Source organism: Mytilus californianus, unplaced genomic scaffold (assembly GCF_021869535.1).
Source record: "Mytilus californianus isolate M0D057914Y unplaced genomic scaffold, xbMytCali1.0.p SCAF_15, whole genome shotgun sequence".
Lineage (NCBI taxonomy): Eukaryota > Metazoa > Mollusca > Bivalvia > Mytilida > Mytilidae > Mytilus > Mytilus californianus.
Genome location: NW_026262637.1, coordinates 23006772 through 23031193, shown reverse-complemented (window position 1 = coordinate 23031193; position 24422 = coordinate 23006772). Strand labels below are relative to the sequence as shown.

Below are 24422 nucleotides of genomic sequence, written 5' to 3'. Positions count from 1 at the left end.
AATGAAAACTAATAAGTTTCCAATCAAAAAGGTGTCTATTAAGCAAAATATGGAGATATGATTGCCTGTGATAAGTATTTGTGTGGGATGTCTTGGTTAGTCAGAAGTATTGACCAAAATGTTTTAAGTGACTATCATCAACACTAATGCATTGTTATGATGTGTTTATAGTTATCACTCCTAAATTATTACAAATCTTCTGAATGGGTCTAACAAGATATTTTCAATCGGATCAGTTACAACATTATTCTTCCATCAAATAACAGGGATGGGTCATTTTAACAAATATTATCGTAAATTGAATCATTTTGACTACAATTTTCTTTATTAGTTACAAAAGAGAGTTCTACTTATAGTAATTTTATAAATATTGGTACATGTGTTGAATGCTTTAAATTGAGATAAAGCATTGTCTGCTTTAAGGTGCAGCTGCAGATGTAAGCATGTAGGATAGCTTGATTTCTTAATTGACAGGTTGGATGCTTCAAGTTTGTTTTAAGTGACAGTGAGCATTCTTTGATAGAGCACTATTGTGAATGTGCATTTCTCTATACATTGGTTTGTTATAACTCAAGTATCTACATGGTCAAAAACTATGCATTTTTGTATGTCTCTGGATAACTTGAGTATGTTTCCACAAATTGTTATGAAATAACACAGCTTTTCTCGCTCAATAACATGTAAAATCTGCATATAATGTCCAATCTCGCTGAGCTTTGGAAATCATAGCTGTTGATTGAGGTCTTAAGTGCCAGTGTTGTACAATTGAGGGCATTTTTTAACTGATTTTTGTTGGGTAATCTGCTGTGAACATTTTGTTATCCATTGATTGTGATAGAAATGTGAAGATTAGAAAGCTGGTTTAGGCTGATGAGTGTTGTCCTGTCCCCAGGCTGAAGTGGGTCTTAAGCTGTGTCATGCAGGGGGGGGGGGGGGGGGGGTATACTGTTTAAAGTCCAATCTGTCCCATGAAATTTCTGTCACATTTTTCTCAGGAACTAACTACATCTATAACATATACAGTGACTACCCTCTGAAAAAAAAATCCACTTGTGTCCTGAAATATTAATTGTCTTCAACTCACTCATTGTAATTACATAAGAATGAAATCTGAGAACCAACTATTTAAAGTTCAAGGTCAAAGGTGAAGAGCACTTGATTCTTTATCTGTAGTTATTGTAAGTACTAAGCTATAACTTCCTCATTCTGACCAGGATATCGACCATATGGCCTGGCTTCCAAATTCTACAAAAGACATAGGAAATGATTTTATTTACAACATATGTATTTTACCTTGTCCTATAATATTGTACAACAAATCAACATATGTTAGCCAAACCACCGAGCACCTGCTTACTAATTAACTCATTAGTATTGTACATTTGGTAGGAATTTGGAATTTTATTGAATTGCTTTCAACCTTCAATACTGATTATTGATTATTAAAGCCAGATTGTAGATTTCCCTCTGCTAAATTTAGATGACTCCATCCTTGCCATTACTTATACATGACATACATATTTAAAAGCCAAAATCAGGATAACAAAAAGTGGCTTTAAAATATATAATGATAAAAAAAGAACTCAAAATAATGTTTTCTTATATCAAAAACAAGTGTAAAAGATATCAGTTTTATTCTGGGTGCAAACAAAAAAAATTCCTATTACATTGTAATGTAGCTTAAGCAGTTATAAAAATGTAATTTAGTATTAAGAAACATATATATTATTCTAGGAGAAATTATTGTGCATATTTGATGCACATTTGAACATTTGCAGTTGTTGCACTTTCTGACCTAGGAGTAAATTAAATTCTATATTATTGGTGTTTGGTTTGGCTAGTTGCCTGACCAGTGCATCATTACTGTTTGTTTGAAAACACCTCTTTGATGATTTATACCACCATAACCAACAAATTGTTTTTTCTCAGTTGTTTTTTCTTTCATCGAACATTAATCACCTGGTATAGGTCAAGCTCTGCATGTGTAGACAAGATTATCACACAATTTTCACCTAATCATTGTCCATCTTGAAAAGGTCTTTAGTTTTAAAGATTCAATATTATGATAGGTGATCTGGGTACATTCTCATTAATCATTTTGACCACCTAAATTCAATGTTAAAGAAACTGTTGGTATCATAGAGATGGGAGAAAACAGGAGGAACTTTTGTGAAAGTTTTAGTGCATCTGCAATGAGCAGCTTCTTTTTCATTGGAGTCATTATATAAAGGCTACAATGATCTAATAAAAACAAATTTATAAGCATTTCCTTTTTGATATACAGATGCTGTGGTTGTACTACATGTGAAATCCTAAATTTAAAATAAAAACTATTCAGGTAGTTCTAAGGTAAAGTCAGCTAAAGCAAGCTGTTTCACATGAGCAATATTGATTAATATATCTGAAACTTATTTATATAGTTCTTGATGAATTTCAAATTGAACTGTGGATAAATAAATGGTTAACGCATGTGAGCATAAATATCAGGTCAGCTATGAGTACACTGCATACTAAAGATCAAATTCCCAGAATAATGGACTAACATGGTCAGACTGCTGTACCTAGAAGTAATGTCTTTGACTTGGTTTATACTTTCAAAAAACTCAGGATATCATTTTCTGATTTCAGAATGGAACATCAGATTGTAAGAGAATGGATTGCCCACCTGCCCCCTGTGAAAAACCTGTATATAGAGATGGTGAATGTTGCCCTGTGTGTATAAGTAAGTATGCATCACACTTGACAAAAAATGATAACTCTGAAAGCATGCTTTGAAGTAACCCCAAAAATTCGATGTCAATAGATATATTCAGCAATGGGATCTAAATACAAAAACGATGTTTATCTTGATCGTGTCAGAAACCTGTGTCATTAGATTTCAAAATGGTGCTCATTTATAAAAATAAATTTTAACCTTTCACAATAGCTCCCAGTAGAAATGTCAGAATAAATATGAGATTGAACAAATCAGTGCATTTAACATGCATGATGTTTGGTTTAATGGAAATGATTGCATCATCAATCAATTATCAAATTAATATCCATCATATTAAATATGTAAACATGCAAAAGACCTTTATCATGCAGTAAAAACAAACAAAATGTGTGGATTTTGATAATCACATCTTTATGAAAAGAAGTTATATTGGCATTTCATTTATCATTTAAAAATTGGTCTCTGAAATTCTGCCCAATAACCATTTACAACAGAAACTTTTGTTCATAAGTCCTGTGTATTTTAAAGCAACATTTAAATATATAACAAATGAGCTTCTATTATGAACACATGGAAAAATGACAAGTGTTTTCATATTTTACAATTTATTTTGGTATTCTCCTTGAACTCCTCATCCATTATATGTCAATTTCATTTAGAAACATGCATACAACAATTTTGAGAGAAAAATTCCACTGCAAATTGCAAATAACCTGAAAAAACATGAAAAGTAAAACAATATTTCATTTCAAACTAAAACACTTATACATTTTTATTTTCATTAGTTTCCATTCCATAGATTATTTGCCAATTTATATTTTTTTGTGCCAAACAGTTGTATGGGTGGGTGTGTATGTTTGTGTGTGATTATTTGATAAGTTCCATTACAAAACATACATATATCTTATATTCTTCTGTCAAAAGATCAGAGATGGTGGTTTTTATGGCAGCAGGTTTATAAACTTTTCAGCAATATTGACCAAACAGCGTGCAATAGATTTGTTATGACAGTATCTATTTGTTTGACATCATATCATTTAATTCTGTTAAGTATCCTGTAATCGTGACAAGTTCATAGAACTGCAATATCAACGGAAAAGAAAAATATTTACATAAAAATCGGTCAGTCACCCTTTTCTGTGTATTTATTCTGAACTATTTTTACCAATTTGCCAAAACTTAACATAAAATAAAAGTTGCCATGTTTTTTTGCACCAACCATTTGATTATTTCTTTCTAGATTAGTTGTATTCTTGACAATTATTGTTTTACCTCTTTGAAGAAGAACATAATTTCCATGTCTAAAATATATCTTCCAACAATCTCATTACCGATGTTAAGTTTAAAACAAATTGCGTATTATCTCGTTTTAACTATTGATGTTTAATTTTGAATAAGTGCATTTTCAAAAATAAAATATATAGACTGCTCTTGTTTATTGTCATTGACGTAAATTGAAATTAATTTGAATAAAAATAGTTTTATTATTAATGCATGTTATCCTATATAGGATCAGGTGGTTGTTGAAAAGTTCATGTACCAAGCGACTTACACACACCCAATATAAGCCCGGCTAACTTACACACACCCAATATAAGCCCAGCTAACTTACACACACCCAATATAAGCCCTGCTAACTTACACACACCCAATATAAGCCCAGCTAACTTACACACACCAAATATAAGCCCTGCTAACTTACACACACCCAATATAAGCCCAGCTAACTTACACACACCCAATATAAGCCCAGCTAACTTACACACACCCAATATAAGCCCGGCTAACTTACACACACCCAATATAAGCCCAGCTAACTTACACACACCAAATATAAGCCCAGCTAACTTACACACACCCAATATAAGCCTGGCTAACTTATACACACCCAATATAAGCCCAGCTAACTTTCACACACCCAATATAAGCCCAGCTAACGTACACACACCCAGTATAAGCCTGGCTAACTTACACACACCCAATATAAGCCCGGCTAACTTACACACACCCAATATAAGCCCAGCTACTGTAGTTCCACTCAAGAATCATTTTGAATCAACTGCCATACTTATTAGCATATAGAGTTTAATCCTCCTGGTGAAATGCATTTGTGGATCTGGAAAGGAGAGGATTCTGCAGATTGAAGCACCTTTTTGAATTATTTTTAATCATTAAAAATACATAGTTTAGATTGAAAGCTCCTTTTTGTATGCCTGTATTGAGAAAATTCATTTAGACTTTAAATTAAATGTAAACATAAATATTTCTAAATTTATGTGCTGTATATCTTAAATATATCTTTCATCATATTCTACAACTCTCCCAAATATTCCAATTTAGATTTTGCTTGTTTTACATGTTTCTATCAATATAAATTCTTGCATACCAGTGGAGTTTGGTTATGTAACCTATTATAAACAACAAAGCAGAGAAAGAATCTTGTCAGGACATCCTTGTATAAATATTATTACTTCTGACATCTCAAAATTTACCTACTTACATACCCATATCCAAATATTTTGCTTTGAACTGTGTTATATCAAATGCAATTCTCTATCTAAATGTCCTCAAAACATTTCTGTTTCAAAGACTTGTTGAAAGAATTGTACAAAAGAAAATGAATCTATTACATGATCAAACATGGGGTTGTCAGCTAGAAAGACTTACAACCCCTGAAAGTGGTGAAAATGAAGATATGTGGGAAGTACTCTAGATTATTCAAAGTACCCTAAACACCCCCTCTCTTTAACCAAAATGGGTCATAGCTTATAGGATGTTAAAAACAACAACAATCATTCAATTAGTCATAGCTTATAAAGAGTTAAGTTTAAGACAACAGAAGTGAACAGACTTTACTTTTGTTTTTATAATTTATTTTCCTAAGAATTGGTGCTGAAACACTTTTACTGAAAGAAAGTAACCAATCGATCTAATATGAAGAGGAAAATGAATGTTATAAGAAATTAATTCAACCAGAATTTGCACCAGATATACTTTGATATTTTATACAAGTCATTAACAGAATATTGTATCATTTTAATTTAATTTAATTTTTCTGTTTTCAGCAAATTGTTATTTTAGTGGTAAATATTATGACCATGGTGCATCGTACAGTCCAAGAGTGTGTGTTACATGTACTTGTAATGTAAGTACTATATTGATTTTACAGAGGATATAATTAGCCTAATTAACTGGGTCAGTATGGATTTGATGTGATAGTTATGTTGTCTGTAGACTCTAAGGAATTTAAATCTGTTTAAGATCAGAATACACTGTATATTTTCTGGTATTCACACCTCAATTGTACAAACACCTTTTGTACCAATTCCCTTTTCATCAATTAACACAAATATTTCATTGACTAGACAAGAGAATTCCAACATGAGAGTAATTATAGATTACCTATGTATAAATAAAGCATTTATAAACTACATGTTAGATTAGCTAACTATCTCTTACGTTTGTTACAACAAGATAATCAAAAATTCTCTCAAAGTTTATAAATTTTAATAAATGTTGCAATGAAAAGCTGATGTGAGGTCTGAACGTGATGAAATTGTAATTTACAGCAGAAGTTTAAAGTTTAGATTCGTAAATTTTTAATATGTCTGCTTTTTGTAGATGTCTTACGTTGATTTTAAACATTTTTTTCAAAAATATGAAAGGGATTTGGCAATAGACAAGATCTTTTATTAAAGCCCTCCCAAAAGTAAGTCTTCACTAAGTGCATCACTGTCATAGTTATGGAATCCCTTAGATTAGATGGTTATAACTTTACTTTATGGAACTTCAAATCATTTAAATGCAATATTTTATAAAAAAAATTAAAGAAAAAAAAAGGATCTATCATCTTTTGAAACCTAAACATCAACTATAGAAAATAAATTTAAAATTTGAACAAACTTCCTGAGTGTTTTAAGATTAATTAAGTTAAAACTATGATAGGTTCAAATTCAATTTCATTGAAATGATCATTAAAAAGTCATTAGATACGGAAGATACTTTCAGTTTCGTATGCCATAACCCAATAATATCTTACATTTGTCTGACTAGAAGTGAGAATTAAAATTTAATAAGAATCCTGCAAGCGTTCAATGAATTATTTAAATTTAATCTTTAATTTGAAATTAATTATTCATGAGAGGAAGAAGTTAATCAGAATTACTAGTAACCTTCCTGTATATTGTCAATAATATAAACCCTGTAAAATGATACTTACAGATTGTATCTTTGATACTTTTTTATCAAGTTTGGTTAGGTTGCTGTCTCATTGGCATATATCTTGAATGTGATATTTTGTTCATAAACCATAAGATGTATGAAACCTGATTTTAAGTGTAACTAGCAGTCAAATGTGTTTTATATGCTTAGATCAAATTACTACAGACTTAAACACTGTTGTCTGATTTTCCAGGGTAATGGAATTTTACATTCATATTTATGCCAATATTTAAATGCCTAATTGTGATATCCTCATGCAACTTTTCTCTACAAGGCTATTTCACTGACTTTGGATCAAAAACTTTTCAGATATTTAATTTTTTTAATTTTTGCAACAATTCTAATATGCTAAAAATTTAAAAAAAAGTGTGTATCATGCATGCTCTCCTAACATTACAGCTTTTTCTTCTTTTTGTCTTCAAAAACTAAAACCTACAGTTCCCAGTCTAAGTGCAAGAAGAGGTTAATGTTCTCACCAATGCAGACAAAAATTTGAAGAACTACAAAGCATCCTTGTGTCTGTTTACAAACTTTAGCTGCTTTTGATTAACCTGGCCATATGGAACTATCAAAAGGTTCTCATCTTATGATATTCAAAATTTGGTTAAATTAGAAGGAACCGTTCATGTCTTTAGTAATTTGGTTTCTAACATGCATGGTTTCATCTGCATTATGATGTTAAAATTAATATTAGATACATCTGCAGTTTCTTATTAAAATACATCAGACATAAGATAAACAAGTTATTTTAACAATAGAATCACACCCAAAGGTTAGGTACACTTTAAATAGGAATTTTTGATGTAACATGACGTTCAAGACTTTGTATCTACAAACACAACTTTTGGCCAATGAATTTGGATTTATCAGCTCTTCAATGCTTGTATTAGAATTAAATTTAAAAATAATTTGGCATTAGGATCACTGAAAAGATATTACTTGTTGAAATGCTCTCTGGTGCAGTTAAATTGGCACTGTTAATTTTATCAAAGGAATTTGCCACCTTACAGGAACCTGAATCTAATATTAAATAAATATCAAGTTTGTCACCAACCATAGACTTTAAACTGTGGACAGACAAATTGTTTCAGGTAGATAATCAGTTTTGGAAAAAGAAAAAGTTATAAGATCGCACCAATTAAGATTTTTGTGGTTGTGTTTACCACCACATTTGTATTAATTATTTGATAAGAATTACCTTAATTGATTGAGGATTTCATAATGTTACCACTAAGGTATCCCATTCATATTAGACTGGAGCAAGGCAAAGCAGTTGTTTAAGTTCATTAACAAAATAAGATGTGATATAATTGTCAATATGAAAACCATCCACTAATAGACTAAAGGACAACTACAGGTCACCATACGACCTTCAATAAAAAGCCAAACCAACACTTTCCCATTTCCATTCTCAATTTTATTTTATACTGTATAGTTTTAATGTTTGTTAAAGTTAGGACACATTTAATGTCGTTTTACCTCTTGCAAAGAAAATCTTCGTAGAGGCCATCTGGTGTAATTTATTTAAAACATTGTTTCTAGGTGCATGTGTTCATGTGAAAATAAACTTCAGTAGTTTCCATCCTTAAAACAGTTTCCCTAATAAATTGATACAACATAACTGATGCATATACCTCATATCTATTTTACTTCATATTTTGAAGTTGGACACAGTTCAATTTTAAACCACCTGTAGTATTTTAACTTTAGGATTGAACATTGCCAAGCCTTTAGATTGATATAGAATCATATTTCATATACATTTTATTGTGTTTCAAAGGTAATTTACGTTGCTACTGACTTTTGTCTGATATCCATGGATAAATGTCATAATGATGATTGAAAAAGAGGCCACACAAAATACTTGGCATTACATTGAACATAAAACCCATTTGATGAGAACCATAACCTTTTCATTAAAAGTTTTATTCACGTTTTCATAAGATTTCTCTCCTGAATTAAAGTTATGATCCTGAAAGACAAACCTCAATACACCTAAATTAAGTGATGCAGTTAATTTTAGTTTCATCCAGATACAGTATTGAGATAGTTTGCTGTAACCAATGTCTGAACTGTTATACAAATCTGAAATTTAATTAAGTTCAGTGGTTCCAGGTGATTTTTTAAGTTATTATAAATGGGTATCTTGTTTAGTAAACTAGTAACATTTTACTGGAGAAAAAAATTAATTTGTACAGATGTAGTTCTGGATTTATTTTGAACATATTGGTCATTTGGTCAGCTAAAAAAAGACCTCAAACTTTGCTGACATTGTAATAACTTTTGAAATATCTATAACTTACCACTTCATGATCACAGCTTCATTTATAATGACTGATATAAAGAAGTCAAATCACATAAGGTATGACATCAGATGACCCTTTTTTTTGTCAATTCAGCAATTCTTTCTGAAATTTGACTATTTGTTTTGTATTTTCCTTCAGCCTTTTGAACTTGTTGTGGTGTATTCGATGATTATTTTGACTTTCTTTTGGTTGTGTTGTTCCCCTGATTGGTTTGACTTGGATCAATATCTGTTTATTTAATTTGAGAAGAAAGTGCACTTTGTGAAACCTTGAAAACCTTTGTCTAACCTTTGTAAAACTGGTCTATTTTAAACACTAATTGCTGCACTGTCCTAGTTTTGTGAACAGACTCTCTTGTATGTATCTCCCACCCACCTTACAGATTCAATGTTTTGTCTGTATGCCAGACTGATTATTGCTATAGCTTTTACAGAAGCTGATCATCCATCATTCACTTTTTGTGCAGTTTTAAATTTCTTTGTTTGTGTAATTTGGAACTGTTGATTGCACTTCGTCAATACTGCTGAAAGTGATAATCTCTACATTAGTCTTTTTTCTGGTTTCCACAGAAAAATATAAAGACAATCAAGGAAAGCTTACCAATATTCATCATTTTAATGACATGTGAATTTCTAAATCTGTATTCTCTCCCAGCTAAAATGGCCTCAGTGTAAAATGGTTATGTCAAAATTATGCTGTTAATGATAAAATGACTTCACTATCTTCAATAAGTTTGAGATTATTAGTTCAATCTGAATTTGGCATTGCTGAAATTCTGTTTGTCTTTTATAAGTTTCAGTAATCTGACAAAGTCTGAAGTGGTAAAGTTAATAAAAGCTAGTACACATAAAACTGAACTTCAATAAAAGCTAGTTCAAATAAAGAAGATCTGATCTATAATGCTTATGTATAGTCCTGATGAACATTGTTGAGATTTCTATTTGGATTATAGATTCATATGTTTCATGTTCCTTATGTTCAAAAACTTTTTCTGCAACAGTTTATAGATTTTATTGATTTCAAAAGTGAATTAAATGAACTGAATGAAAATCAGCTTTGATTTCACCTAATGATAGTTAGTTTTGTTGGTTGCCCTCTTAAAAGAAGGAGAACCAATTCAATTAATGGTTATCCTATGCCTGTCCCTGAAGCTTTCAGAGGTTGTTATTTCTTAATGGTTATCATATGCCTGTCCCTGAAGCTTTCAGAGGTTATTTCTTAATGGTTATCCTATGCCTGTCCTTGAAGCTTTCATAGGTTGTTATTTCTTAATGGTTATCCTATGCCTGTCCCTGAAGCTTTCAGAGGTTGCTATTTCTTAATGGTTATCCTATGCCTGTCCTTGAAGCTTTCAGAGGTTATTTCTTTATGGTTATCCTATGCCTGTCCTTGAAGCTTTCAGAGGTTGCTATTTCTTAATGGTTATCCTATGCCTGTCCCTGAAGCTTTCAGAGGCTATTTCTTAATGGTTATCCTATGCCTGTCCTTGAAGCTTTCAGAGGATGTTATTTCTTAATGGTTATTCCTATGTCTGTCCCTGAAGCTTTCAGAGGTTGTTATTTCTTAATGGTTTTGGTTCATTTATGAATTAGATGCTTATGTCAGATCTTAGATAGTCATTTAATCTATTGAAAAGTTTTTCAATACTCAGGGTGATTAAAAACTTGACCTACTTTATGGACACTTGTTAAACATTGAAGACTGTATATTAACCTCTAGATTTCTATTTTTGCTCTGATTGTGTTGTAGGATTGCTGTCTCATTGACATTAGTTCTACAGCTTCTTTAATTCATACAAATTTTTACAGGATGGGAGAATGGAGTGTAAAAGAATGAATCCAGAGACAGAATGTCCTAGACTGGATTGTCCGAAAGATAAATTCATTCATATACACGGAGAATGTTGTCCTATATGTGAAGGTAAGATATAAGTATCCTAAACTGGATTGTTGAAAGGCAAAAATCACAGAGAATGTTGTCTTTTATAGATGTGCCTTAAATGGGTTAGTCTAAAAGCCTATACTTTGAGATTGTTTTCCTATATGTGAAGGTATACAAAAGTGTTCTGAATTCATTTTTTTGAAAAAAGACAATTATTATACACCAAGTTTTACTGTATGTTAATGTAAGGTAGAATGCTTTAGATTGGATGTCAGAAAGAGATAACATTTCATTAGCAGAGAAAAATTTGTCATTTTTATAAAGGTAATTGAGAAACAGAAAAAAAACCTGCTTTTTTACCATTTAAAAAATTGTAATATAAATTTATTTACACCAGGTATTTGCTCTACATTGAGTGCATTGTACAGCTAATGATCATAAGAGTTATTATTTTACAATGTTAAAGTGATTATTAGTAATCAATCAGTTTTAACGTACCAAAATTTAAGTTACAAATGTAACTGCAGAAATGTTTATATCAATAGGACTAATGATAATCTCTTTGAAAAAATCTAAACTTAAAAGAATGAAGAAGAAATGCCTTCGACATAATGGTTTAAATATAAAAAACATTGAGCAGTAAAAATACCTTGCAGGAATAAACACTGGAGTAGGATTGTTTAGAAAGCAGATAATTCTTGTTATCATAAAGTCTGTTACATTTTTAGCTGTAACCTTCAAAAATAGTTTGCTTTGTATGTTCGTAGTTACCAGAATGTTTGTATTCCTGAAAATTTGATAATACCTTATTATTCTTAATAGGTACAGACTTCTGTGGACAAGGCCACAATTGTCATTGGAATGCCACATGTTTCAATCTAGCCACAAGATATGCCTGTCAATGTAAGATGGGTTTTAAAGGAGATGGTGTATTTTGTGAAGGTAAGGGAGGTAACTCTAATAAAATGGTGTAATGTAGACAATTATCTCCCTTTCTGTGGAATGATGGATTACAAAAAAAATCTGTTTTTTCAACCATAACTGGCCTATAAAGGGTCCTCTCTACTGTGAAAACCCATCTAGTTTTACACTCCAAATTTATATAAGCAAAGAACTATGAAATATAAGTCAAGTGACCTTTAACTTGTGGCACCTTATTAGTCACAAAATTTACAGAGCAAATTATAAGGCAGTTTATTATTTTTAAAATTTAAGATGAGGGTATGTTATTGGTCCAAATTCTATCTTTTGATGGAAAGAACAGGACTATTTACCTGGACCAAATTCTTTGATGACCTTACCACAGACCCATAAACATAATATTTTGCATTTTGATATTTGGGTAAATCCTTGGGGGAAAAAAAGTCTTTTACAAATGTACCTCATAAACCAATAAAATGTATTAATTAGTTCTCCCAAAGAAAATTTTAAGGTATCCTTTCCAACTGTTAGACAAATACCTTGCAACGATCATAATTGAAAATTTTTACTTTTGAATATATAAAATCTACTTAAATTGATTTAACTTCTGCATCTTCCATGTATGATTCAAGAGTTATCAGCTTTATAAGATTATTCTTTAAAGACTGAGTTTGCCATGTTCTATTCCAAAATAACTCGGCATTGAATTAGTAATCACCCAGTCTACATAGATAATATAGCAATTTATATGTCATATTTCATAATCTGTCTGCATGAAGAGTTATTTATGGAGATAATGTTAATTTGTTTATATAATAAAGGAACATTAGTAATCTAAAGTCTGTATTACACACATAATTATCATTTAATATCTTTTGGGTGTAAATTTCTTTAAATGTTGAATATAAATTCTAAGCATTACCACCTGTGAAGGTTATGATTGCTATTGAATTCATAGTGTTCTTGTCAAATCAAATTTACATTCAACAATTATTGGTAAACTTAATATTAAGTACGATTAGAGCAAAGTACACTTAACTTTTCACTGAGTTTTACTTATTCTCACACATAGACTATTGAAAGTTCTGACATTAATTAAAACTTGAAGTATTCAGTTATTTTCCTCTGAGCAAACACTTTGTCATTGACCTTTGAAAAGGGTCTGTTTGAATAAACCTATCTTCAGATAGTAATCCTATTACATGAAACCTCAATATAAAGGTTATTACAGTTTTGTATCATATGAATAGAACAATATGTGGGTAAACAACAATCAGACAACACATAACTACAAAATAAAAAAAAAAGTTATTTAACCAGTCTCTTTTACCTGCTTTATCCTGAGGTGACTAATACAAGTTTATGAGAAAAAAAACTTATAAGCTATATAAGTTTAAAAAAACCCAATATTTTCCTTCCTCTTCAGTTCCCAGGTTATGTTTGTTATCAGTTAAGCTATATGTAGACTGATCTAGTGACAATCACATATTGAGAAGACCTTCAAGGGAATACATTAAGATGATTTTAACAATATTGATGTATTTATTGTTTCATTTGTGAAGGTTTTACTGAGTTTTTCTGTTACCAGCTGTGATGCCTTATTTTGTAAACCAGTCACTCATTTGTTTGACATATTATTTATCCTTCTTTTTGTAAATACATCTTTTCAACATACCTGTGGTTAAATATTTTGGCAACAAATTTTAGATCGCAGTACCTCAATATGTACTTTCCTTGTTTTAAAAGCTTTTTGTTGTAGTTTTCAGATAATCTGAGATGTGTAATTGGGTTAATTTGATATCTTAACGAAATATGAATTTGAGTGCAGATTTGCTTAGTCAGCAGAACATTTATTAGTTATTACATTTAGCAGTCAAGAGTTGATTGCCTAAATTGTTCTTGAACTTGTCTTACTGTGAGCTTATGTAATCTCTTTTGGGTGTAATCTCTATTAAATGTGTCAAGTTTTGGTCATTCTGTATCCTAGATAGGCCTTACGAATGTTAATCCAAAATCAATTCATTGCGAGAACATGAACATCATTATCCAAGACTTTCTCACTTAAAATCAAAAAGATCATAAAATATTATTTTGGATATGAAAAATTGTTAGAATTGCTTTAGTTTATGAATGACAGTAGTGACTGTTTAAAGGGATTACAGGAACAAACAAACTTTTTTATTATAATTCAAAAATTGCAAAAAATGCATTATTAGAAATACATATATATGTAGTTTAAGCCTTGTGACTTTTTTTTTGGTTCAGATAAGACGGGTGTTCAGTTTACACAGGTTGAATTACAAGTCATAGTCACAAAATGTCCAGCAACTCTTTTTACAAAAAAGAACAGGTTTATAATTTATTTTAAGTTATACTGAAATGTTCATGTCTCTTCTTTGGAATATTTTTGGTAAAAAAAAAGGCTTCAAATACAAGAGTGTATCAGTTTTTACACTAGGACTTTACCATACTTACAAATATACTGATTGACATAAAAAAGCATGCAATTTTAGTCTTTTACAAAACTTATGAAGTCTATGTATTTTTCAGATGTGGATGAATGTCTGGTGAAAGGTGGAATTCATGGACATCATTGTAACGGACAAACAAAATGTCACAACACAGTAGGATCATATGAATGTCGCTGTGCATCTGGCATCAAACCTGAGGACCCGTATAATTGTGATGAGGGTAATCTTTCCTCACCTTCTACTACTACTTCATCATCCTCATCATCAGCGATGTCTGTCTCTATGTCGTTATGTTTATTATTGTGTGCCTTATTTAGCATCAAATGTGTCGTTGGTCATTAAATCTACAGTCAAAAGAAGTACATAGTATTCTGGTGATATACTGACTGTGATTAGAAACATGGAAATTCTAACAATCTGTTCAAACATTTAGGATTTATAAAGTCCCGCGACCCCTTTCACAAAAAATGATATGAGAAAAAATACTTGTGAGTCCTGAACATTTCAGTATAACTTGCGATCAATTTTTGTGGTAAGATCTTTTGTGAAAATAGCCCCTGACCTGCACTTGTCCATGGGTGGGACAAAGTATGAGTTGACAAAATTATTCGTTTGTAAAATATTTGCCTTTAGTTTTTGTTTATTCATTCTTAAGAGCTTTTTTTATGGGAGGAATATTTAGTTTCTTTTTCAAGACATTGGTATTTATTGAACATCCCTAACATCCAGCTTTTGAGAGATTATAACATGTTTAATTTCAAATAAATATTCCCTTGTATGTACTACACTGACACTCAGTTTCATTTTTAGCCAGCTAACCAAGATTGTATCATCCCCTAGGAGTGCTCTACCAGCACACATTATTCTAACTCCAAGCTGAAAAGTCGTTTTTACTTGCCCCCATTTTTTGAGTTTCAAGTGCTAATAAAGAAGGGATCTTCCTGAGACAGATGTGCCAGTGGAGTAATTGTTAATAGTGTGTGCAATGATGCTATTTAACATAAAAAAGGGTTCTAAGCAGAGCAACTTGTGGGTATTTTCTTATATATTTCTCTAAAAAGAATTTAATGATTGTTGGAATTTCCATGGTGAAATTTTCCATTTATACACATAGATATATGTAAATAATACACACTTTTTGAAGTGGAATATCATTCCATTTCTAATAGGTTATATATATAATCATTTTGATAATTTTACATAATTGAAAAGTGCTATTTTCATCTGATTTCATGTTTTTATATTTTGAAAATTTGCAAATGTGATTAAAATTGATGTCTTTAATTAGTTAGATTTATAAAATTTGTGTCATATAATATTTTCATTCAAACTGCAAACATTTGTAATTATAGTGTCTTCTATCATTTTTATTAAGCATTTTAAAGAGGAGCTCCTTGACTGATTCTTTTGATATTCAAATCAAATCTTTTAACGAAAAAAAAGGGGGTCATAGTCAAAAGTTATGAAAGTTTAGCGGGGAATTTTATTTTTTTGAGAATATAGGTTTGAAAAATAACGATTAAAAAAAGCGAGCCTACCAGAAAATTTGAAAACAAAAAAATGTTTGATAATCAATTTTTTGAAATACACAGACTGTATTGTTTATTTAATACTGATTGATTTTTTTCTAGCTATGGTATAAACAAAATTTGGTTGTATAGGTTTTTCATGCAAGTTGATAGTTCTTTTTATCAGTTGATTTTACAAATAAGTAAATTAAAGAAACATAAATAAGCAGTCTTTCAATTAAACCAATTCATATTGAATTTCTAACTTTTCTTTACCTCAAAATGAAATAATGTATAAGTTTTAAGAGAAATATCCTCTTAAATTAACAAGAAATGTATATATTTGCTTATGATTCTATGTCAACATTTTATTATCAGGATGAAAGATGTCATTGCTAGTGTTATTGTCATTTGTCGCCGGTTTATCCCGAAATAATACTGCATATTGGCACCCAATGACCATTCACTTTAATAATAGAATTACATTGCCAGGGATCCAGTAGCAATTTACTGTACCCTTCAGTAATGCATGGTACAGTAAACTGGGTTCCTGTCATGTATTTCTGTTGTTGCTCTGAAAAATCCATATGGTGCCAGTTTATAGTAGTATTCTGGGATTCACAGTGTTTATAAGAAGTATGGTGCATGGTCAGATTGCAGAAGAAACTTTTATAACATTATTTTCCTCCAGCTACATATCACTGTGGAAGAGGCGTTTACAATGTGCTACATATCAGAAATTGTTTTCAAAATATTGCCTTGATATTCCTTATTTGAAGGCTGTATAATGAACAGACCAAAACAACCATACAAATTTAGAAAGGTGCATTGATGAAAATTTTTGAAAAGTAATCACTAGAGAAGTAGTTGATATAAAATTCTAATGGACCTTATTTGGGATAATTTTAAACTTGAAATTTTAAGATTTTCATTTTTCTCTTTTCTATATTTAAGGTAATACAAAACAATGAGTAGTCTAGGACCAATAACAACACAGTAAATTAAGTTATTATGTCTAGGTTGGTCTGTTTTGAAATTGGATCGGCCCTAAAATATTGTAACAATCAACCACTACATTAACATAGTGTTTGTTCCCATCAGCACCACCTGTATTTCAAACATAAAAATGGTTCTTAGCTTAAAACAAATATGTTTCATAGCTATGCAAGTTTTGTCACTTTTTAAGTAGACTTAAAATTAATTTATCTTTCGTGATCTCTATGAGATCATGAATTTTTCACAAAGCTATCAATAATATGTATGCAAAAATCACAATTTTGGCAATTCTTCAATTTTAAGGCAATATAGTATCAGTTGCTTACATTCATGTCATTTGGACTGATGGATAGTTGTCTCATTTGCAATCATACCACATCTCCTTATTTTTATATCGTTAGCGCCTTTCCTCCTTTTAATAAATTTATTATTAAATGATACATATTATCTTAAACGGGCATTAGTCCTTGGTTTTACAAGGAACATCATTTTTAACTGCAATATGACCATGCCGGCACTGTACATATATGTAAATAGCCAGATGTTTATTTATCATTGATTCAAGAAATCATTATTATCATGATTAGTTATATGATTATTGTGATTGGTTAATATGATCATTGAATGATTGTGATTTTTATTAATATTGTATAAATGAGAAAAAAATTATTTTCTACCTCTGTGTCACAGCTGTAGAAGTTTTTATTACAGAAATAAAACATTTTTCCTACAATTTGTATATCTGTTTCTTTATGAACCTATCTTATATTTATAGGTCAAAAGGTCAATGGACTAGCTCCCATAGTTTTTTTTTCATTCATTAAAACAATAATGCCTGTGTACAGAATGTGTATTGAAGCAATGTTATCAACACAAAAGTATGGGATGCATGCCTATTTATTCAAGGGACACCAAATACTCAAACCATACAAATCTATGTGTAAGTCGTCAGGTCAATTTGATTACATTTGGTAGGTATTGAAATCAGTCTTACTCAGGTAAAACAACTTGTGTCACTGGACTTTATCCTATAATTTCTTTGTTCCAATTAGGGTTTCAACCTCAAACAACTGACACTTTCTAGAATTGACCACTTGCAAGAAATTGGGTTGATAAAAGGATGGTTTGGCTTGTAATTAATCTTAATTTCCAGTTAGTTTTGGAATAAACATTATTTTTACAGTAGAATTGCTGTATAGGGTCTGTATGATTTTTTGTCCATTTTGTAAATGAAATTTGTCATTTAGAATCCTGATTGATTTCTGAGGACTTTGGAGCCTTAACTGCCAAATTTTGCTCATTCAAGCTCTTGATTTCTTGTAATATTTATTGACAGTATATTATAGTTAAGCATTTTACAATAAAGATTATGTGTGATAGATTTTAGAATTTGATTAGAAAGTTGCATGTCTTGGTAATGGAGAGTTTACATACAAGCTGTAGGAAAAATGTTTGTATTCTGTTTTATGTGATAAATTTACCTAATGTTGTATTTGTTCTTCAAAAACTATTATTTCTCCATTGAGACATGTGGTATCTTTCATCCTTGATAAATACTTTTTTTGAAATTTTTGAATAAATACATATTTATTTTTGAAGACAAGTGAAAAAATATTAAAACTAAAAAGAACCAACAGAAATATAGAAAAAGTCAATATTGATACCTTTGTCACTTTAAAAGACTATTTAGGGAATTGAAATAGTAATTTATCATTGAAAGCCAGATAGAATAGCATTTTAAATCATTCAAAACTACATGTTAAGTTTGAGAGATTTTGACCATTTGATGCTGAACTAGGTACTTTGGTAAAGAGGTATTTTTGTGTTGATAATTTGCTTCTACACTTCTACTTAACCAGTCATTTATTCAGATACTTTGAACTAATCAAATATACATCAATAATGAATTCACAACTGAAACCATACATGTCTTAACCAATGTTCTTGCTTAAAGTCAACTCTATTTCAATTATATCAAGAGCTGTATCTAAAAAAAATTGTAGTATTAAGTATTTCAATACTTATCTATTTTTGCAAAAAATCTTGATAAATTTAAATTGAAAACTGACCTTTCACAAGAAAAAAGTGGTTAACACTTGAATGGCTTCAGTTGTAAGGAACAAAACAGTTGCATGATATCTCTAGCCGTGTTGGCCTTCTGTCTCATCAAGGAACATGATATCTCTAGCCGTGTTGGCCTTCTGTCTCATCAAGGAACATGATATCTCTAGCCGTGTTGGCCTTCTGTCTCATCAAGGAACATGATATCTCTAGCCGTGTTGGCCTTCTGTCTCATCAAGGAACTTGATATCTCTAGCTGTGTTGGCCTTCTGTCTCATCAAGGAACTTGATATCTCTAGCCGTGTTGGCCTTCTGTCTCATCAAGGAACATGATATCTCTAGCCGTGTTGGCCTTCTGTCTCATCAAGGAACATGATATCTCTAGCCGTGTTGGCCTTCTGTCTCATCAAGGAACATGATATCTCTAGCCGTGTTGGCCCTCTGTCTCATCAAGGAACATGATATCTCTAGCCGTGTTGGCCTTCTGTCTCATCAAGGAACATGATATCTCTAGTCGTGTTGGCCTTCTGTCTCATCAAGGAACATGATATCTCTAGCCGTGTTTATTTTCCAGGCCTTCTGTCTCATCAAGGAACATGATATCTCTAGCCATGTTGGTCTTATGTCTCATTAAGGAACATGATATCTCTAGCCGTGTTGGCCCTCTATCTGATCAAGGAACATGATATCTCTAGCCGTGTTGGCCTTCTGTCTCATCAAGGAACATGATGACTTTATAAGCACTTTATCAAGATTTATATCAGAATATCACAAACTTCAATGTCACAGAAAACTTTTGACAAATATTTCTTGGTGAAAGTTATTTGTTGACAAATTCTCGGTTTTCTACAATTCATCAAATGAGGACACTCATGGGAACAATCTAACATCATTGAAAATTAACCCATCGCTGATTTCAGTTGATATGCAGTGTGAATTTAAATGATGAAACAGAATAAGAAATTGCACATGACACGAACTAAAAACTAGTTGTCAGGGAATTGGGCTAGCAGCATAGGGTGCATATAGTTCCCTTTGTATACTGTAAATAACGAAATTAATGTGGGGTTTTCATAAATGTGAATAATGCTACTGGGTGAGAATCGTAATGATAAGAACATGCATTCTGTTAAATATATCTCTATGCAGCTTTTCCTGAAATCGCAATAATTCATCTCAAATTTTGGTAGGTCATGTCAAAATCACAATGATTTATGAATTTACAGTGCTTTATACACAAATTTTATCATCTTATTTTGTCCAAAAATTCTTCTTGGTCTCCTTTCCTTCTCCCAGTAAGTAGGTTCTGCCTTTCATATGAAAATTTAACTTTCCTCCTCTGCCTTTGTGTAAGAATTAGGCCATGTAACAAAAATAGCACATAACTGTTACATCTAGACAGAATATTACAAATATTTAAGTTAAAAAAAACAAACAAAGCCAATCTGTTTGAAGTCAGACATTTTTAAAATCAAATGATACACATCCTTGCACTTCTGTTGAATAACATGACCTAGCTCACCTCCATTCATAAAAATAACCCAAATCATGTCAGTTCAAGCAAACTGTATTGACATTCATAATTCATGTCTTCTTTGATGAACTTATCATGGTGCAAGATACATAAATTCTCTGTCAGAACTACAGCATACCTTCCTATATACAGAACATCACCACCATGGATGAAAGCATTCTTTTCCAGACTCAGCCTACACATTGTATTTGATAACTTCAATTGTCTGTTCACTTTTAACCTCTTTCAAGGTCAGTTATTGCCGTTATACATTTATTTTGAGTTCATGGACTGTATGCCCTGAAAATTTGCTATATTTGTACAATATTTGTATAAAATATCTGTATAAGAACTAGATAGAAAAGTCTATTGTCATGTGACATACGACAGATAGTCATGTCATGTATCAACACAACCCATCTTCATTTTCATAGGGGTCAAGGTTGACTTTGTCAGACACAGTCAATTCTTTGTAAAGAAAGTTGCTATTTTAAAAGAAATCATAATACCTAGTGTCTTTCTACAAAATGTGGCATATCTGAGTTACAAAATCAATTTTAGACTAGCATACCCAGTAGTTGTATCACCTGTGAAGAAGAAAATCAAGGACATAGGGATGCTAATCCAGGGGAGGCAACTGCATACACTATTTGTATAAAGCTTTATATTTTAGAAGGTCAAAGACCTGGATACTTTATACCTAGTATACAGATGCCTTAATGTTCTGAAGTTTCTGTCTCCTATGTCCATTGTCCTTGACCTCGTTGTCATGTTTCATGCCATGCTAAAAAACTATAGGTTTATCAAGTAAAGTTCTCACTTGTGAGTTAAAGGATAACTATATGTGTCCCTCAGACAGGGTGCACCTGCCCTTGTCCTCATTTCACAGAGCAGTGTTCAAGGTTATGGTGTATGGAATGATTGTAAAGGGGTCAATGTTAATTTTAGCAATAAGTCAACTATATTTTGAGTATGGAATGATTATAATGTGTGCATATCTTCTTATTTTTATATCTGTCTGGCAAGGTTCATCATGACTTCATTTTCATGCTTCATTGTTCAATGTTGAAATGAGCTCTCTCTATTGATATTCGGTTTAACTTAACAGATATGTTATGTTCAGAAGTACATGTACTACAAAAAATACAAGTCTTTAGAAGAAATTTTCATGGTCTTCCAGCTGAGGAAATTTTGGGTGGTATTTTTTGCAGTGATAAACCTTATAATCATGTCTGTTCATAACCATCCTGAACATGAAAATTCTGTTCATTACCTGCCTGAACATGAAAATTCTGTTCATTACCCGCCTGAACATGAAAGATCTGTTTATAACCTGCCTGAACATGATATATATATATATATATATATCAATTCATAACCCTCCTGATAATGAGATATCTATTCAATATACAAAATTTATCAAATTCTGAATATTTTGAATTTAAGAAGTTTTTGCCTTGCTGGTGATGAAAGTTGCAGAATGCATTATATATCAATGGTAATTTAACCATGGCAGTAGTAGTATTAACTTATTGTATGAAGTTTTTATTTCAAATGAAAGAAGAGTTGAGAAAACCATGTATTGTATATAAATGGTTTATAGTCTGAAGATTTTATCGGATATATTCCAGTCAATTACATTAAAGGTACCAATTTTACTTCACCAGATGCGCATTTCGACAATTAATGATGCTCCAGGCCAAAATATTTTAAAATCCAAAATTTATTCAAAAATTGAAGAGCTGATAAAACCAAGAAGGACAAAAAAGTAAAGCTAAAGCCAGGTAAGGAATCAGAGCAGAGATATATACCTTAATTTAAAATAATTTCCAAAATTTTGTAACAGTAAATTTCAATAACACAGTATAGGTGTTTTCATGCCATTACCAAAGTACTGGCTACTAGGCTGGTGACACCCTTTGTGACTAACAGTCCCCAACAGAAGTATGGGTTATTGTCATGGTTTAATGACTTTCTTTAGCCAAATTTAGGTTTCATCAGTTTGTCATTTAGGCTGAGTAATTGATCAACTATATTTTGTCTATAGAATAGTTGTAAGGTGTGTAGGTCTGTCTGAATGGAGTCCAGGTATTAACCTCTATTTAAGGATCAAAGTTAAGTTTTCCTTATAAGGTCAGGTTGTTATTTTAATACTTTTACTAAAGAATTATTGTAAGGTGTGGTGTGCATGTAAATCTTACATGCGTTACTTCAACTTGACCTTTTTCAATGATCAACAATACATTGTCTTTCTTAAGTCAGTTTCTCACACAGGTCAACCATATTAAATCTATTGTATTATTGTAGATGTACAAGTAAGTATGAGAGGGTCACATGACATTGACCTCATTTTCATGATTCAGTGATCAAGATTAACTTTTAATGCTTCGGTCAGTTACAACAAGTAACAGGTCAACTATATTTGGTCCATAGAACATCTTTAAGATGTACCTGTCTGTATAATACTGGGATCACACATGTCCTTGACCTGATTTTCATGGTTCAGAGATCATTGTTACTAGGTTAGTTACTACAAGTAACAGGTCAACTATATTTGGTCTATAGAACATCTTTAAGATGTACCTGACTGTATTACTGGGATCACACATGTCCTTGACCTGATTTTCATGGTTCAGAGATCAGTGTTACTAGGTTAGTTACTACAAGTAAAAGGTCAACTATATTTGGTCTATAGAACATTAAGATGTACCTGTCTATATTACTGGGATCACACATGTCCTTGGCCTGATTTTCATGGTTCAGAGATCAGTGTTACTAGGTTAGTTACTACAATTAAGTAACAGGTCAACTATATTTGGTCTATAGAACATCTTTAAGTCTTTAAGATGTACCTGTCTGTATTACTGGGATCACACATGTCCTTGACCTGATTTTCATGGTTCAGAGATCAGTGTTACTAGTTTTCACTCCTAAACAGATGTCTTAGTTTCTCTAAGTATTGGGTCAATTATATATATATATATATGATTTATAGAATCAATATAGATGTACATGTTTGTCTGACGGGAGTCAACTGACCCTTATCTTATTTCCATGGTTCATTAATTTAAGGATATGTTTTCTGGATACATGTAGTTAGATTATTATCTCAAATAATGTCCACATATCATTTATTTATAAAGCAATTAAGCAGACAAGACATTCCTGTTTGTGTTCAATAACAAAAAATATTTTACCATATATGTGATTGTCAAGTGTCAAAAATTTCATGCATGTTAATGATGAGAGTGCCATAAATATGAAATTAAGCTATTAAGCACATGAAATACATATAAAAAATGTACATGCTCTCCCTTTGATAGAAAAAAAATAATGTTTCGCATAAAATTGTTGTATTTTATTCCATCTTTTAACCATTTATCATGGACAATGCCTCCCCTCTTTCCTGGAACCCTGGATCCATCCCTGATACTTGCAGGGGCATTTTACAGGCACAGCTAGCAAATTAATATTTGCTTTCTCCTTTTAAATTAGTTTAGTGCTGTGAGGGCATGCATCAGTCTAGATTAAGTATTTGTTTTATATAGATTTGATCACACTCAAAGATTAAAGATTAACCTTTTACTGTGAGGTAATGTTATAAATTCCTAGAGATTTTTTCTGTCTCTTGGTAACACAAAATAATTACAGGAAGTTGTAAAAAATAACTGTTAAGATAAAATTAAAAATAGCATCTTCTTTTGATTGAGTAATTTTGCTGAGTATGCAGGAATGTACAGCCTTTATCTTATAAATATTTTCAAATGCCTCTTGCAAAAATCATGTCTTGGTTTATTTGTTAAAAATAATGGATTAAAGAAAATTTGA

The 24422-nt window shown here is 31.2% G+C and overlaps 1 protein-coding gene across 1 annotated transcript in view; it reads left to right on the top strand.

Moving 5' to 3' along the window:
* The window catches only part of LOC127725693 (protein kinase C-binding protein NELL2-like), a 124102-nt gene that overhangs the window by 46416 nt on the left and 53264 nt on the right, over positions 1 to 24422 (top strand). Inside the window, exons 9-13 of the mRNA XM_052232859.1 lie at positions 2629 to 2722; positions 5782 to 5861; positions 11052 to 11163; positions 11947 to 12066; positions 14596 to 14736. Of these exons, the coding sequence (XP_052088819.1) occupies positions 2629 to 2722; positions 5782 to 5861; positions 11052 to 11163; positions 11947 to 12066; positions 14596 to 14736 (547 nt within the window). The remainder of the gene's footprint in view (positions 1 to 2628; positions 2723 to 5781; positions 5862 to 11051; positions 11164 to 11946; positions 12067 to 14595; positions 14737 to 24422) is intronic.